Source organism: Diabrotica virgifera, chromosome 7, assembly GCF_917563875.1.
Source record: "Diabrotica virgifera virgifera chromosome 7, PGI_DIABVI_V3a".
Lineage (NCBI taxonomy): Eukaryota > Metazoa > Arthropoda > Insecta > Coleoptera > Chrysomelidae > Diabrotica > Diabrotica virgifera.
This window is the reverse complement of record NC_065449.1, coordinates 3,513,627-3,530,461: the sequence shown is the minus strand read 5'-3', so window position 1 is coordinate 3,530,461 and position 16,835 is coordinate 3,513,627. Positions and strand designations below refer to the sequence as shown.

General features: G+C 32.6%; 1 protein-coding gene across 1 annotated transcript in view; it reads right to left on the bottom strand.

Moving 5' to 3' along the window:
* The window catches only part of LOC114328731 (forkhead box protein K1), a 109,262-nt gene that overhangs the window by 29,947 nt on the left and 62,480 nt on the right, over positions 1-16,835 (bottom strand). Inside the window, exons 4-6 of the mRNA XM_050656570.1 lie at positions 10,799-11,044; positions 8,262-8,407; positions 1,197-1,480 (exon numbers count right to left, since the gene is read on the bottom strand). Of these exons, the coding sequence (XP_050512527.1) occupies positions 1,197-1,480; positions 8,262-8,407; positions 10,799-11,044 (676 nt within the window). The remainder of the gene's footprint in view (positions 1-1,196; positions 1,481-8,261; positions 8,408-10,798; positions 11,045-16,835) is intronic.

Sequence of the window (16,835 nt, the reverse complement as noted above, 5' to 3'; positions counted from 1 at the left end):
GGCTCTTATTGTTCTTAATATATTTGCTTAAGTTGTTGTTAGTTCTGAAAGCTGAGTCATCATCCCATCCTACACAACACAAATTAGCAGCCTACCATAGCATGATACATAGACTGACAGAAATTCTCATGTCAAAAAATAACTTCCGAGATAGAACTGAACATCATTAAACAAATAGCAGTAAACAATGGCTATAACGAACAAACAGTTAACAAAATTTTAAACCAAAAACTCCATAAGAAAGTCCTGAAATTAGTCTATCCACCACCACAGAAAGAACCCAGTACCTTCTGATCTATCACATATACTGGCAAGATAACAACAAAAATAGCCAGATACATAAAAAAGAAAGGAATAACACCAGCTTTCAGAACCAACAACAACTTAAGCAAACATATTAAGAACAATAAGAGCCGAAAGAGAAAACAACTACAGAGTGGTGTTTACAAACTAACTTGTGACTGTCCGAAAACTTAAATCGGTCAAACTGGCAGAACCTTTGACAAACGGATAGCAGAACATAAAAGTGCTTTCAACAATAGAAAAACAGACACTTCTACATACGCACTTCACCTTCTAGATCATAATCATTCTTTTATTGAACAGTTTCAAATTCTGCATATTCAAAATAAAGGCCTTAAACTATCTTTATTAGAATCAATGGAAATTAATAAATTGAAAAATACAGATATAATTCTGAATGACCAACTCGAGACAAACAGCTCCCCACTCCTCAACCTGTTCAGTTAAAGACTTTAAAAAAGCAAACCCATAGTAAACTAAATCAGTTGAGAAAGGCACTCTGCCTAAACAGCTGTAGTCACATAGTTATAATAAATTTTGTGGAAGTATAGAAAACAAACGTTTTCAGTGTTTTATTGTGAGATAAAATGAACTTCCATCAAGTAACGGTCGAATCCATCAATTATCTTAGTTTTACCCCGCTTATTTTCATTTTTAGTTCTTTAATTTATTCTACCCATATATTCATTAGTTTCTGCATTTTATTATCGGAATCTGCTAAGAAAAGAATATATAATATAAAAAATAGAGCTAAATACCAAGATAACATAAATAGGCGACATTAGTATGTTAGATTAAAGCTAACACTGTACCGATTTCGAGTAATTCTGAAGCAGTGCCGATCACAGGTTAATATGTTTAGTATTAAAATTTAAGTGCGAATCAACAAATACCTTCTCTATATTCTTGCCCATTGGAAGTAGTAACTTCTGTAATATTGTCAACAGGATGAGGCAACAATAATCTAGCCTTAGTGGCACCTACCAATGCCGACATTTGTTGATGACCTATCATACCTCCAGAGCCAGCGTATGCGGTCACCGGATTACCGGGACTTCCTGGTGCAGACTGACTGATGTCGACGAGGTGCTCCATCGTAGGGGAACCTTCTCTCGATAAACACTCTGGCGTCATTATGTCCGACATGCTAACGTGTGAAGGAGAAGCAGGGGCACTTCTGAAATGTTACAACATATTATTAGTATAGATGTAAGAATGTGTACATATAAATATTTCAAGAAAGAAAATAATCGTTTCGTTTTGATCCAATTCGAATCTCTTGCCATCGTCTGACACCTGATGTTTCGGAATCTATTCCTTGTCAAAGAGGCTTTGCAATAAGACTGAATTTGACCATAACGAAACGAAGAAGATGGTACAAATATTAAAATATTTGCACCGGAGTATGGTTAGACTATCCTCTAATGGGGAACGATGAAATGAGTGACAAATAATTTCGACCACGAATCAAGTAAGGGAGCGTTCAAGTATTACGTAACGCGATTTTTGAAGATTTTTGACCCCCCCTCCCCCCTACGTAACGCACTCTAATGGGCGTTTAACTAATGCGTAACGCAATTTTTGAAGATTTTTGAATCCCCCTCCCCCCCCCCCCCGCGTTACGTAATACTTGAACGGTCCCTAACCTGTTAACCGAGGTACACCAGCGGCGCCGCCAGGCGTCTCCCCCCAACCCTAAACCCGACGCTCAAAGTGGTGTGACTATTTTCTGAACATTATGTGGACCATATAGAACAATTTGGTGTTGGAGGATAACTTTCACTTTGGATTTCTGGGTTATGCCATTATTTTGATCAATTGTATCATACTTAATATGCTGTCGAAGTTATGTTCCACTCATTTCATCGTTCCCCGTTAGAGGATAGTCTAACCATACTCCGGTGCAAATATTTTAATATTTGTACCATCTTCTTCGTTTCGTTATGGTCAAATTCAGTCTTATTGCAAAGCCTCTTTGACAAGGAATAGATTCCGAAACATCAGGTGTCAGATGGCAAGAGACTCGAATTGAATCAAAACGAAACGATTATTTTCTTTCTTGTCATACTATACTCTGTATTAGAGTACAAAATGACCACGTTTCATATAAGTAATCTGCGACGCATTATTGGAATGTTCTCCTAGCGGCACCGCTTGGTACTATGTACCTCGGTTAACAGATTACTTAATTCGTGGTCGAAATTATTTTTCACTCATTTCATATAAATATTTGTTTTGTAAAAGTTATAAGTTATTGGAAACGAGTTCCTGTTTATTAAATTGATTTCAAAGCAGTGTAACATTCTGTTACGTGGCTACTTCTTCTTTCACGCCAAGTGACTTTTTTTACATGAATAAAAAAACAAACGAGGAAGTGGTTCAGTTCAAAAAATAAATAAAGGAAAAGCAGTTGGACCAGATGATATTATACTGAGGAAGTGTGGAGAGCACAAGTTTAGGAGAGACAGGAACAAATTGACTAACAGGTTTATTTAATAGAATTATGGAAGTTGGAGGACAAATACCAGACGAATGAAGAGGCAGTATGTTAGTACCTGTTTACAAAAACAAGAAAGATATACAACAATGTACTAACTACAGGACCATAAAACTACTTAGCCACACTATGAAAATATGGAAGAAAGTAATTGATATAGTCGGTTCGCTAAATTCAGACACAAATGGCTAGTGATTTTAGTTGGTTATTTTTGAAGTTATACTTCTTTACGCGCGATATGAGGGTGAATTTTTATATGTTAAAACCTACGATCCGGGCGCATGCGCATTATAACTATGTTCTGATTGGATGTTCAAATGACATGTCAAAAATTATCCAATATGGCAGCTGTAGCGCAGCTGTGGTTTGGACGGTTGACGGTTTGGTTATGTATGGTTGTTGCGTTTTAAAATTTGTGGGAAGAGAAACAACAAAGGTTAGTTAATAGTTATACTGCCTTTTTAAATAGTTTTCATATTATATTTTTGAAGTTAAACTTCAAAATGTTTTAATTTATGTATGTATCAGTCCAGAAAAGGTGTGCAAAGAATATATTAGTGTTTTTAAATATATTTTTCTACAAACGTGTTAAAAATGCAATTTTTAGGACTCCATAGGAGCGTTAAAAATGCTACTTTAAGGCACTAGTGCTTTAAAATTTTTAAGGCACTGCAGTTAAAAGTGAAGTTGAAAGTGTCAAATTGTGAAACGTCAAAATATTTATATTTCATTTATTAACATTAATATTAATAATACAACTTGCGCAATTTGAAAAAGGTGGTTTAAAAGGTTTTTTATTATAATTTTGTGTCTTTGGATTTGTCTTCCTTGGGCGTAAAATAATAAAACATCTATTTTTATATTTCACTTGTCACCGTGATGTATAATTATGTATATCTGAAAGGTAACTAGCATGCGGCTTGATGGGCTTGTTGGTAGAGCATTGGACCAGAGATCAAAAAATCGCGAGATTGCGGGTTCAAATCCCGGACGATTCATATTTTTTTCTTTTTTTTTTAATATTTAGCATTGTTAAGTTTTGGTTCATTTTTGGTAATTATTGTTAATTTTTTGTATTGTAACTGTTAAGTAGGTGTATTTATTTCGTTGAAATTATATTATAATAGAAGTATAACTTCTTACGTGCGTACAAAGTACACACACATTCTTTTTTATTTTTGGCCAATTTTGCCAAAATTGGCAAAATTACTAACTATTTAGTAATTATTAAAGTCCGGATTATAAGAATTTTGCTTTTTTTTGTTTTTTTTTTGCTTATAATTAGGATTTTTAGTAAAAATGCTTGTTTTAAAGATATGTTGCTTATCTTTGTTTATTTTACTTCTTACGATAAACTATAGTGAAATTTCATGTTACTTCCTGTCTTAAGCAAAATTCTATGAAGTATACAGAGCTATAAAACTCTAATAATTCAATAAACCATAAGAATTTTAATCCCCTAGGCTTAGAAGATAAACGGGAAAGCCCATCGTTATACCTGTCATGTAATAAACTAATATTTGTCTGCAGACAGCCCAAATTTATTATATTGTTGTAAAATAGTACCGGTACATTTGTCTAAATTTAAATACGCACCAATCACATCTGCAGATGTTGAAAGAACTTTTTCTACGTATAAATATATGTACATATACAGATAGAAGACATAAGTAGCTTTTTACACGAAAATTTTGAAAAACATATTGTTAATTGTTTTTATGCTAATGGCCATGAATAAAAAATATATTATATGTTAATCATTTTTCGATTTTTTTTTTATTATATTACGGCGTAACACTTTGGTAATTTTTTTATTTATTGTTAATAATACGATAATTAAAAATAAATGAAAAGTGGAGATATATAACGGGCCAAGTGACAAAAATACCTACACAATCGAGAAAAATGAGTTTATCAATACTTAACGGCGGACGCTACCTGTTGAATTTATTTAGAGCTGTTTCCAATGCAACTGTCACTTTTCTCATCCATTATAATGGAAAAAACAAAAATATTGATTTTTTGTCACTTGGCCCGTTATATATATCCTCTCTTAAAATGTAATTTAATGTTAATGTCTTTTATTCATATTTATATCATTATATCCATGCTTAATTACACGTTTTTTTTTTCTTAAACCTTGCTTATTTCATAAAAACTTTGCTTAGTTTTTGCTTATATAAGTGCTTATTTTGACCTTTCTGTCATGCTTATAATCCGGAATTTAGTAATTATTAACTATTTAGTAATTATTTCTTTGCCAATTTTACAAAATTGGCAAAATTACTTACTAAAATCACTAGCCGGTTGTGTCTGAGTTTAGCGAACCGACTATAGACGGATATGTAAAGAAACCAAAATATCCAATAATCAGTCTGACTTTATGCAAGGCAGATCAACAGCAGATGCAATTTTCATTATAAGACAGTTGATGGAAAAATACAAGAATAAAGAAGCAAACGCTCATATGGTATTCATTGATCTTGAGAAAGCATATGAGACTTCTCTCATATGCTTTCTTCTCGAGAAGTTCTGTGGTCATTAAATAACAAAGGAGCCCCTGGTGAATATGTAAAGATTGTGAGAGACATGTATGAGAGTGTAACAACTATATATAGTATTAGGACCGGTGTGGAAGAGACTAATAAATTTCATGTAAAAGTAGAATTAAACCATTGATTGTGATTTTCTCAAAATTCTAAATTTTTACTCATGTCCCTATGAAACTGAGGTATCGATTTGTTTTTAATTAATTTTTTATTTATATAGTATTTTTTTCAGAAATGGTGAACAACTCCTACTTTAATACCTACTAATGCATTTATAGATTTAAATTTATTTATTTATTTAAAAAATATTTCCATACTATGTTTCTAAGAGCACCAGAAAAACATGGAAATTTTAGAAAATATATCTGACAACCTTGATTTGAAAGCCAGATTGTTTGATAATGTTTAATAGCGTCATTAAATCTGTTTGGAAAAATTATAGCAATAATTGGCAGAAGCTTGGTAAGAAGTAAAAAAAGTGGTACAGTATATTTTCGGTATTTTCAAAATTTAAACGTTTCTAAAATTCAATAAACCAATTTTATTATTTATTTATTTATTATTCTACGTTTTTTTACAATCATCGATTTACAAAGTTTATTGATTTATTTTAACAATTTCTTGTACTAGACGGAGATCTAGAGCCGAAAAATCATCGTCATAAGTAATATCGAGTTTTTTCTGCGAAATGTGTCCATTGTATATTGACAATTATGACCCCTTTCAGGCTGACACCTCAGTGGATACAGGAAGTAGCAATAAGGGATGAAAGGGGAAAGTTAGTGCAGTAATTGAAAGGTTTTCACCTCCTATTTTGTTAAACCTCCATCGATTTGCATGAAAATTGGTGACTAGTTAGAGCATACCTCAAGAAATAAAACTGATTTGGTGCCAACTTCCACAGTTTTGTGGAAAGTTCTACATGAGATGGGGGTTCCTGATTATCTGTCAGCTCTGGTGAAAAGCCTATATGAGAACAGTGAAACCAGAATAAGAATTGAAAACCATAAGTCCGATCCTTTTAAAATAGGTAGAGGAGTCCGACAAGGATGTATTCTATCTCCAAGTCTTTTTAATTTCTATGGGGAATATATAATGAGAAAAGCACTCGACAAATGGAATGGCGGTATTTCTATCGCAGGAAATAAGATCTCAAATCTCAGATATGCAGATGATACAACATTAATAACTGCATCCGAAGAAGAAATGTCCAGTCTGCTGCAGCTAGTGGAAGCCGAAAGCAATAGATGTGGTCTCAAGATAAATAAACAAAAAACAAAAATTATGATAGTAGATTATTCAAATTCACTTCAGACAACAGGAGCCTTAGACCAGTTTGAGGTGGCTAACGAGTTCAATTATCTAGGATCCTACATCAGTAATACAGGATCTTGTGAAACAGAAATACGTAGGAGAATAGGCATGGCCAAAAACGCTATGAGTCGATTATCGAAAATCTGGAAAGATCGCTCCTTGTCGAAGAACACCAAAATAAGATTAGTACGTGCCTTAATTTTTCCAATATTTAATTACGGATCCGAAACATGGACCATGAAATCGGACGACAGAAAAAGGATTGACGCCTTTGAAATGTGGTGCTGGAGAAGAATGCTTCGGATCTCATGGACGGAACACAGAACAAATCACTCAATCCTCCAAGAGCTTAATATTCAGACTCGACTTTCCTCTATTTGCCTCTCCACCGTCTTAAAATTTTTCGGCCATATTGCAAGAAGAAGTGATGATAATCTTGAGAGACTTATAATTTCGGGAAACGTTGAAGGGCGCAGAAGTAGAGGTCGCTCACCTACTCGATGGACGGATCAAGTACAGAAAGCCAGTGGAAAAACATTCTCTGAATCCATGAGGGAAGCTCAGGACAGAAGCCGATGGAAAGAGATAGTTGCTCGTATTATAGAAAATGACGACACTCAGCAATGAGGAAACGACTCGAGGAGGAGGAGGAGGTGCCAACTTGCACTTTTACCCTGGTGATGAATAACACCCCTTCCCGCGGGTGAAAACAATTTTATTAAAAATAGCCCCACAAATCGATAGAGGGACAAATTTTAAGTAAAATTTGTTATATCATGTTATTAAAATAAATCAATACTTTTTGAGTTATTAAACATCAAAGTTTTGTCTATTTAAGAACATATGCGTGAAGTTACGGATGATAAAAAGAACATATTAATTAATTGTATGTTAGTAAAATATTATTTTTATATTATTTCGATATTTAATTGAATTTTTTCTATCAATATAAACTGAATATGTCCAGAAACTGGGGGTGTCCAATAATGGGTACAATAAATTGTTTTCACCCCAGAGAAGGGGTGGTATTCACCCCCAGGGTAAAAGTGCAAGTTGGCACCAAATCATTTCTATTTATGCTCTAACTAGCCACCAATTTGCATTCAAATCGGTGGAGCTTTAACAAAATAGGAGGTGAAAACCTTTAAAGACTACACTAACTTTCCCCTTTCATCCCTTATTGCTACTTCCTGTATCCACTGAGGTGTCAGCCTGAAAGAGGTCATAATTACCAATATACAATAGACACATTTCACATGCCAAACTCCATATTACTTATGACGATGATTTTTCGGCTCTAGCTCTTAGACTATACACTCGAAAGTACATAAAATCAATATTAGTTAATATTTTTGTTATAGATTTTAATAAAATTGAAAAAAATTACATGTTGTATAACGGACTAACCTCGTAGCGTAAATGAATTCTCCCAACTATTTCGTGACGCTAGTTTCGTGGCGATTGCCTGAGTATTTTACTATAGAGAAAAAGTAATACAACGCCAGTAAAGTAGCTACGCTTAAAAAAAAATTGTGGCCACTTTGACGGGTGATAAAAATATCTAAAAATTTTATGAACATATAATAAACGATAATTACCTGGAACTTAAACCAAATGGTGCTCGGAAACACGAGACGCCTCGCTGTCTCCTTCTTCTAAATGCCTGTTCAATTAATTTCGATTCAGACTGAGGATCAATTCTCCAAAACGAACCTTTACCTGGTTCTTCTTGACTTCTCGGTACCTAAAATTATTAAAAATCATTTCAGAAATGCGATCGCAATGATTTTATCTTTAATTTATTTACAGACAGCCTCAGCCCATTTCTATTCAATATGCTGATGGATGAAATAATAGAAGATGTGGAATCGCTACAACTAGGATACAGACTCGGTCACAGTGGACTCATGCTCTTATTTATAGTCGAGTCTCGAGACCGACCTTGAATAAAATTTGGGATTAACTAATTAACTTAAAGTACTTGGTCGTCATTTCAAATGTCGTTTTAAATGACAGTGTCACTTCATCCCTACCCGAAGACACAAAATGGAAGGGAAAATTATTTCTTAAAGAAATAATTTTGGCATTTTATTCAAATCATCCTAGGGCCGAACATCCGCCCAGGCCTACAAGAAGTTTACAGCAGTACCATTCGACATCAAGAAGTTACCATCAGATACCAAAAGCCATAAGTATAATCTACAAATTGTTAGTTTAAGGCAAGAATTTGAATATATTTGTTAATGCAATTAATAAGTCACATTTTTATTATATTTTTATGAACAATAAACATGATTGGTTAAAATATTGTTTTGTTTGCTTCCATTCCGAATTTTGAGAGACTGAGCTAAGCTAAGGGTGTAGCGATGGCTATTTTGCATGATCGAGGTAATATTTTCGAATATTATTTCAATTAGCTGGGGTAGTCCATCGCTTACTTGTTTCACTGGCGCCCAACGTGGGGCCAGAACCATTGCGAAATATCCAATTAGATGCAAGCTCGTGGTAACGGGGAAACCCATAGAACAGCTAAACCAGTTCAAATATCTAGGTGTTGATTTATCAAGTTATCATGACCCAGCCAGAGACCTAAGAGGACAAATAAACAAGGCCGCAGTCATGTCCGGATGTTTGAAAGATGTGGTGTGGAATAACCCATATATGGAAATGGACAGCAAAGTTTAAATTTATAAAACTTGCATCAGACCTGTTATGACCTATGGTATTGAATCAAGAGAAGACACCAATAAAACCAAAAGCATGCTACGAACAGCCGAAATGAAGACACTAAGAGCAATTGAAGGGAAGACAAGAAGGGATAGAATATGAAACAACATCATCCAGGAACAATGTAGCGTGCAAGATGTAGTAAAATGGGGTAGAAAAAGATGAAGAGAATGGTTCAGTCATGTAAAAAGAATGAAGGAGCACATACTACCAAGAATTGCGCTAGAAGGAAAACCCCAGGGCTTAAGCACGAATCCCACAGGGCAGTGTTCTAGGACCCATACTATATTTATTATATACTTGTGATATACCTGTTACAGAAAATATTAAACTGGCAACATTTGCAGATGACACTGCAATACTAGCAGTCGGTGAAACATTCGAAGAAACTACTAGACACCTCCAAAATGCAGTGAACAAAATAAACACTTGGAATAATAAATGGCGCATAAAAATCAATGAAGGGAAATCTGCCCATATCGATTTCACTTACAAAAAAATAAATAGTCACCCAGTTAGAATAAACAATAAAATCGTTCCGTACAAGAAAACAGTTAAATATCTAGGGCTACATTTGGACAGCAAATTAAAGTGGCAGGAACATATCAGAAAGAAAACTGAAGAACTAAAACTGAAGTACAAGAAGTTATATTGGTTATTAGGTAGAAGCTCACAACTTACAATCAAAAAGAAAGTATTAGTTTACAAACAAATGCTCCAACCAGTATGGTCCTATGGTTTACAGTTATGGGGCTGTACTAGTGAGAGTAACTATGCTTGCCTTCAAAGAGTCCAAAACCGAATACTAAGAAACATAGTCAACGCTCCATGGTATATCCGCAACAAAGACCTACATCGGGAACTTCGTATAGCAACAATCAAAGAAGAAATAAAAAAGATTGTTAAGGGTCACGAAAAACGACTCCACAACCATACAAACAGGGAAGTGTTAGAACTTTTAGATAATCAAGACCTAGTTCGCAGGCTCAAACGCACCAAACCTTTTGAACTTGTGTGATAGTGATAAATCTATAAATGTCCGTGTCAGTTTAAATTCGGGCAATGAAAATAGGCACAAGAGTGATGTGTGCAACAATAATTATTATTAAATTCTAAGGTGAACCGTTGGGAATACCTAGGACAATACAGTAGTAGATTAAGTTAAATGTAAAATGCTGGTTAATCTTAGGATTAGGTGCATTGTTAATTTAATAAATAATAAAAAAAGCCAGTAGCCACTGGTGAGACCACCAAAAAACATGGAGAGATAACCGGCAGTCTACCTCTCAAGAAATACTTCAACATCGCAATTAACAGATCGACATATATCTACAACAAGTATAAGAAGAAGAAGACGAATATAGATAATTTTTTCATTACACTGATAATTATATAAATTTGAACTCACCTTAATAAAATATCTGTTAAGACTAAGGTTATGTCTAATTGAGTTTTGCCAACCCTTGTCGGCCGTACGATAGTAAGGATAGTGCTTTGTTATATAACTATATATTCCGGATAAGGTAAGCTGCTTATCGGGTGCACTTGCTATTGCTTGTACTATAAGCTGCGCATACGAGTATGGCGGCTTCGAATCATCTTTACTGCTACTGCTTGCTCCGTATGGTACTTCGCTTACCACGACGGAAGGCATCTAAAACAGAAATAGAAAAATTAAGCACTGACATAAAAATCTTCAATACTTTGGTTACATATAACTGAGATTTGTAATACCTCTAATAATTTTTTTTTATAAATCTACCGCTTGGGTGCTGTCATACAATTCCCCTTTTAGAACTACCCAATCCGCTGTTTTGATTAAAATTGTCGGTGATTTTTTTGTTTGCAAATATAGTAAATAATCCATCAAAGAAAGTGCCGAAAATATGCCGTTGGTTGAATAAATTTCAGTTCAGTGCATATTTCATTATTTTTTTTATGATTAAATATTTAACATGACTCAATATTCTTGTGCAGTCTGCAGCTTAAACATGTTCAAACCAAGGTGGATTAACTAGACAGTAATTTTTTTGTTCCTTTTGCATATTTAAATTTAGTAGAATGTTTTTTATTTTCTAGCGCAGTTAATCCATTAAAGAGAGGACTTAGTAGATGATTGTCAAAGAGTGTAGTAAAACAGTTTTTCATGTTGTTTATATTAATTACTTTATCAATATTTGGTATGTTGTTTGATACGACATTTATTTAACTTATTTGAATATTTTACCTGAAGATTTTTGCCTATTTTGTGATAGTGAATTGTTATTTTGCTCATTTTATTTCTCATATTATTTTAAAGTAAAATTGTTGCTTATTCCCAATAAAAATAGTAAATTACATTAAGATGCCACAAGAAAATAGCTTCAGAACAATATTTTATTAAGGTATATTTGACATGGAATTTATAAAATGTATTTGAATATATCGTAAATGTTGTTCTGAAGCTATTTCCTTGTGGCATTTTTTATGATTAACTATTTAGATGGGAAATAAGCCACAATTAAATTGAAAAAAATAATTTTATTAACGTTTCGACGTCCAAATCGGATGCCGTTGTCAAAATACAAAATACTACTGAGTATTTAGTACTTTAGTAGTATTTTGTATTTTGACAACGAAACCCGATTTGGGCTTCGAAACGTTAATAAAATTATTTTATCAATTTAATTGTGGCTTATTTTCCGTCTAAATAGTTAATCATATCGTAAATAATACATAAATATCGCAAATTTCAAGACCAAATTATCCATAAAGTTTACTGTTGTAAGGTAAAATATTGTCGACACGATAACTCAACAAAATCGTATTATTTTATTATAATATGATCGCAAAATAAATCTTAAATTTATTATCCATATGCGTAACTTAACGCATTTATTTTTGGCAAGCTGAATTACGCAGTATTTTTTACTACAAAAATAAAAAAAAATATTTTTAATACCGCTCTGGTTACATTTTAACTTATAAACACACACAATAAAGTTTATAGTGTGCAAATCGCATAATACATTATGGGAAACTAATAAATTTTACATTCAGTATAAAATACCTATATAAAATATTTATTGTTTGTTTTTCCTGACCGTGAAATTTTAAATAGAAACTTTTTGAATTCCTGGGTTTTGTCGATCTGTTATAAATAAAACTCTTTATTATTGCTTAAACGTTTCGGCTCTCTTTGCCATTTTCGATAACCGCTTTAATTATATAAAGCAGGGGGGCCCCTGTCTACAACCCTGTTTAATATGTGTCTAGATGGGTAGTAAGAGTTAGCAAAATACATTATACAAAACAGTTTTGAGACCTAGCAGTCCTCTATGCAAGCGAAACATGGGTGTTAAATCAAAAACAAGAAAAAAAAATAATGTATGGAAAAAGAAAATTTTGAGAAGAATTTTTGGAGGTGTTAAAGAGAGGGAGATATGTAGAAGAAGAACCAATGTCGACATCATGAATCTTTTTAAAGAACCTGCGTTATCAGAAGTAGTAAGAGCATCAAGATTCAGATAGTTGGGACATTTAGAAATAATGAAAGAAGAAAAAATACCTAAAATATTAGTAAATGCAGACAGAGGTAACAACAGAAGAGTAGGTCGACCAAGAAATAGATGGTTAGTTGAAGCAGAGACCTTAAAGAGAAAGAATTGAGCGAGTGGAAAGGAGAAACTAAGGACCGTAAATGATGGAGAATGTCAAGTTATGGGTCTAAAACGCCGCGTTAGTACTACATGTATATAATGACCCTTTCTTTAAGGTCGTTTTTTAAGGTCTGACGCCATGTATTAAATAGTGTGATGTTATGCCTTCTGGTCCCAATTAATTAAAACTCTATTGTTTGGTTCAAATACATTATATTTACAATCACCTCCATCAACGACTAACCATAACAATATGTTTACATTTAACAGTAACGACCTACTACAACAATTAAATACTGAGTACAATAATCTTTCTCCACCGAGTTAATGTTTATATACACATTTAAATAATAACAAAACATGACAATTCAATGTTACTTGCGGTTATTGATACAAGAACAGATACTACATGGATTAATGACTTTGAATGAGTTTTAAACATATTTTGTACAGGGTGATATTATAATACCACACCTCCCCGTTTTGTTAAAATTACATATTTTTAATATGTGATGCTCCTCTTTCCCTTTTACAAAAATGTTTATGGTTACCTAATACTATTTTGAAAAATTAAATTTCCTAACTATGCTAACTAACTGTAACATTACATTTCAGATCAATCAATTTTTCCCTAAACATGTATATTCTTTTTCCTATTTTACACAAAAGTTCATATTTTCCCTATACTAAACTGGTATTTTATAACCTATTACTAGTTCACGTACTTTCACGTCGTGTCTTTTCGTCCTTTTTTTTTTCGTTCACTAATTCACTTCCTCAAAACAGTGTCCAAAGTGAATGAAATTGATCCTTACTTTTAAATAGTCTTTTAGTGCCTATAGGCATCTCATATAAGCGGGGGAATACCTAACTAAAAATCTCGTATCTACCTAAAAGTCCTAAGCTAAGCTAAATATTACCTAAACTTCTATTAAATGGTATATAAAAAAAATTTAACGTTACTTTACTATTTCATCTTATTATTTCAGTCTTATTTTGATTTATTTATATACGCCTTACTAACTTTAAAATATTGTACCTATAATAGAAATGTAATCTCTCTAAAACTTTTAATATGTGTCTCTAAAAAAACTTCTAATAACTCTCTTGTACCTATAATAAAGATTTAATCTCTCTAAGAACTTCACTTTTGTGTCCCTTTGCTTACTATCTACTAACACTATTGTAAGATATTGTCTATCCTTAATTCAAATACTTCCATTTTCCACGAAAATTTAACCTGAATTCATTATATGCATTTAAAAATAAGTTATTTATAATTAACATTACTTTAGAGAAAAAAATTTACAACTTTAATTCTTAGACATAATTCAATGATTAGCTACTTATTTGCTTAGTATCTTCTTAATTTTGCTTCTTTTCTTGCACTTTTTATGTGTCTTCTTTCATTTTTCCCACATATTTTACTAAAAAAATTATCTTTTTTTCTCTTCTTCTTTTTGTCTGGTACTACAACTCATATAATTCATTTTTCTTCATATAATAGCACTTTTACACTACAGTGTACATAATTCATCTTCATATACATATTTCATATAACAATCATATATCATTTATCTCATATATCATTTCATATAACATCATAATCATCACTTTTATGCTCCGATACCTTCGTTTTACCTTAATAAAAGAGGTTTCACTCGGATGTCTTAGTTCTCCGCCAATATTAACCCGAATTTTCGCCCTGATCTGTACGCACCATTAAGGTGGTATAGTTAACTCAAAACACGAAATAGGTATTTTATGCGGTTCAAATTCTTCTAAAAATATCACAACCTCAATCCCTTGCTTTGAGGCCGTTGTTTATTCACGAATAATCATGAATAAAATAGGTACTCTCAAAACACAGAGTGGGTCTCTAATAAGCTTTCAAGCTTCTATAAATCATTAGTACCTTCCTAATTTGACAAGAGCAGTGGGTTTCTTATTGTCTCTAGTTGCCTCATAATATTTAGCTTATAATATTGTTAGTTATTCTTCTTATCTATATAGTTCTCCAGATTCCTTATCTCGACTCTTCAGGTCGGTTCGTTAAAAATATATCTCTTGCTTATAGCAATGTTTGTCTTAAAGCTCTTATATCAACGTATGTCATCACTAATCATTATTCATTAAAAAAATATCATTTATCACTCAAAAAAAAATTATTAATTCAGGTTCATATCATACAAAATTTAACACAAAATCGATTAAAATGTATCTATAGAATCAATAAATATCAATAATAAAAACAACTGGCTAATAAAATTCAATAATAGTGTACGTATTCGACAACAATTCAATAAAATTCAAAAATAGCATATGCAAAAGTTAGATAAAAATATTCAAAATAAGTTTATATCTCAAAATTCGATAGAAATTTTTGAAAAAAAATTCGATATTCCATAATATATTCAAAAATAACCGTACTAAAAATCGAAATCGGATAGATTTTTCAAATAAATTAAATAAAAATTCAAAATTCGGTAAAAATTCAATAATAACATATATAATAAACTTCGATAAAAATATTCAATTCGAAAATCACTTCATATTTCAAAATTTATAGATATTCTTAAAAAAAAATCGATACTTCATAAATTATTCAAAAATCAGCAAAGATAAATGTTCAATAATAATATAAAACGAGGGAAGCATTTTTAATAAAGATAGACATTCTTACTTACATTTTATTTCCACTTTGTCTTTGTTCACTGGGTTCTCTGCATTCTTCCTGTCCTGGTCTGTTTTCGCCGTCTATACTTCCAAGCTGGTGCCGCCATCTTTGTTCCTTACAGAAGACCTCCTCTAATCTGCAGGATCAGCCATGTATTAAATGAGGTCGTTCTTGAGGCATTCTTGTGGCACATTTTAAAAGAACAGTTTGTTATATTCCAAACAAATAGAACATTTTCGGTTTTTGGTAAAAAGTATCCAAGGAAAAATAAGAATTTCCACAGTTTTTACTGTATTCCTTCACTCAATCGATCTCTCCAGTTTTTTTTTGTTTTGCCAGTCCCCTTCCTGAAGATTTCTTCTTTCTATTGCTTCAACCACTACATCTCTGAAAGATCCTCGGGGTCTGCCTCTCTTCTCTCTTCCTTTTTCCTATAGGGGTCCAGTCTGATATTCTGTTTATCAAACTTTTTGGTCTGCTCTTCTGACACGTTCGTATCAGGTTAATCTCTATGTTCTATTTAATCTTTATGTTATTTATTCTACCTCTTAGGAATTATATCTCTGTTGCTCCTATTTTGTTTTTGGTTTTCTTATTTTTTATTATCCAATTCTCACACCCACAAGTGAGGATACTTCTTGTCATTGTGTTATATAAACATATTCTTCTTTTTGTTTTTTATACTGATGTTCTTATCCCACAGTACCGGGTTAAATTTTCGTATGCAGTCTCTTGTTTGTCCTAGTCTATTTTTTATATCTTCTTCAGTTGTTGCTTGATATTATGAAACCTAAATAATTGTACTTGTCTGTTGCTTTGATTTGTTTACCATCGTCTATTGCACCTGTGTTAATTCTGTATTCTCCGTTGTTAGGTATTCAGTTTACTTTAGGTTTATTTCCATCTCATTCTTAGTATATTCCCCTAGTGGAGTCACTGAAGGTTTTCACCTCCGATGTCGTTGAACCTTCATCGATTTTCATGAAAATTGGTGAGTAGTTAGAAGATACTTCAAGGAACAAAGGTGGCATGATGCCAACTTGCGATTTTACCCTGGGAGTGGATGTCACCCCTTCTCGGGGGTGAATTTTCTTTTAATAAAAAAAATACCAGAAATCGATAGAGGTACA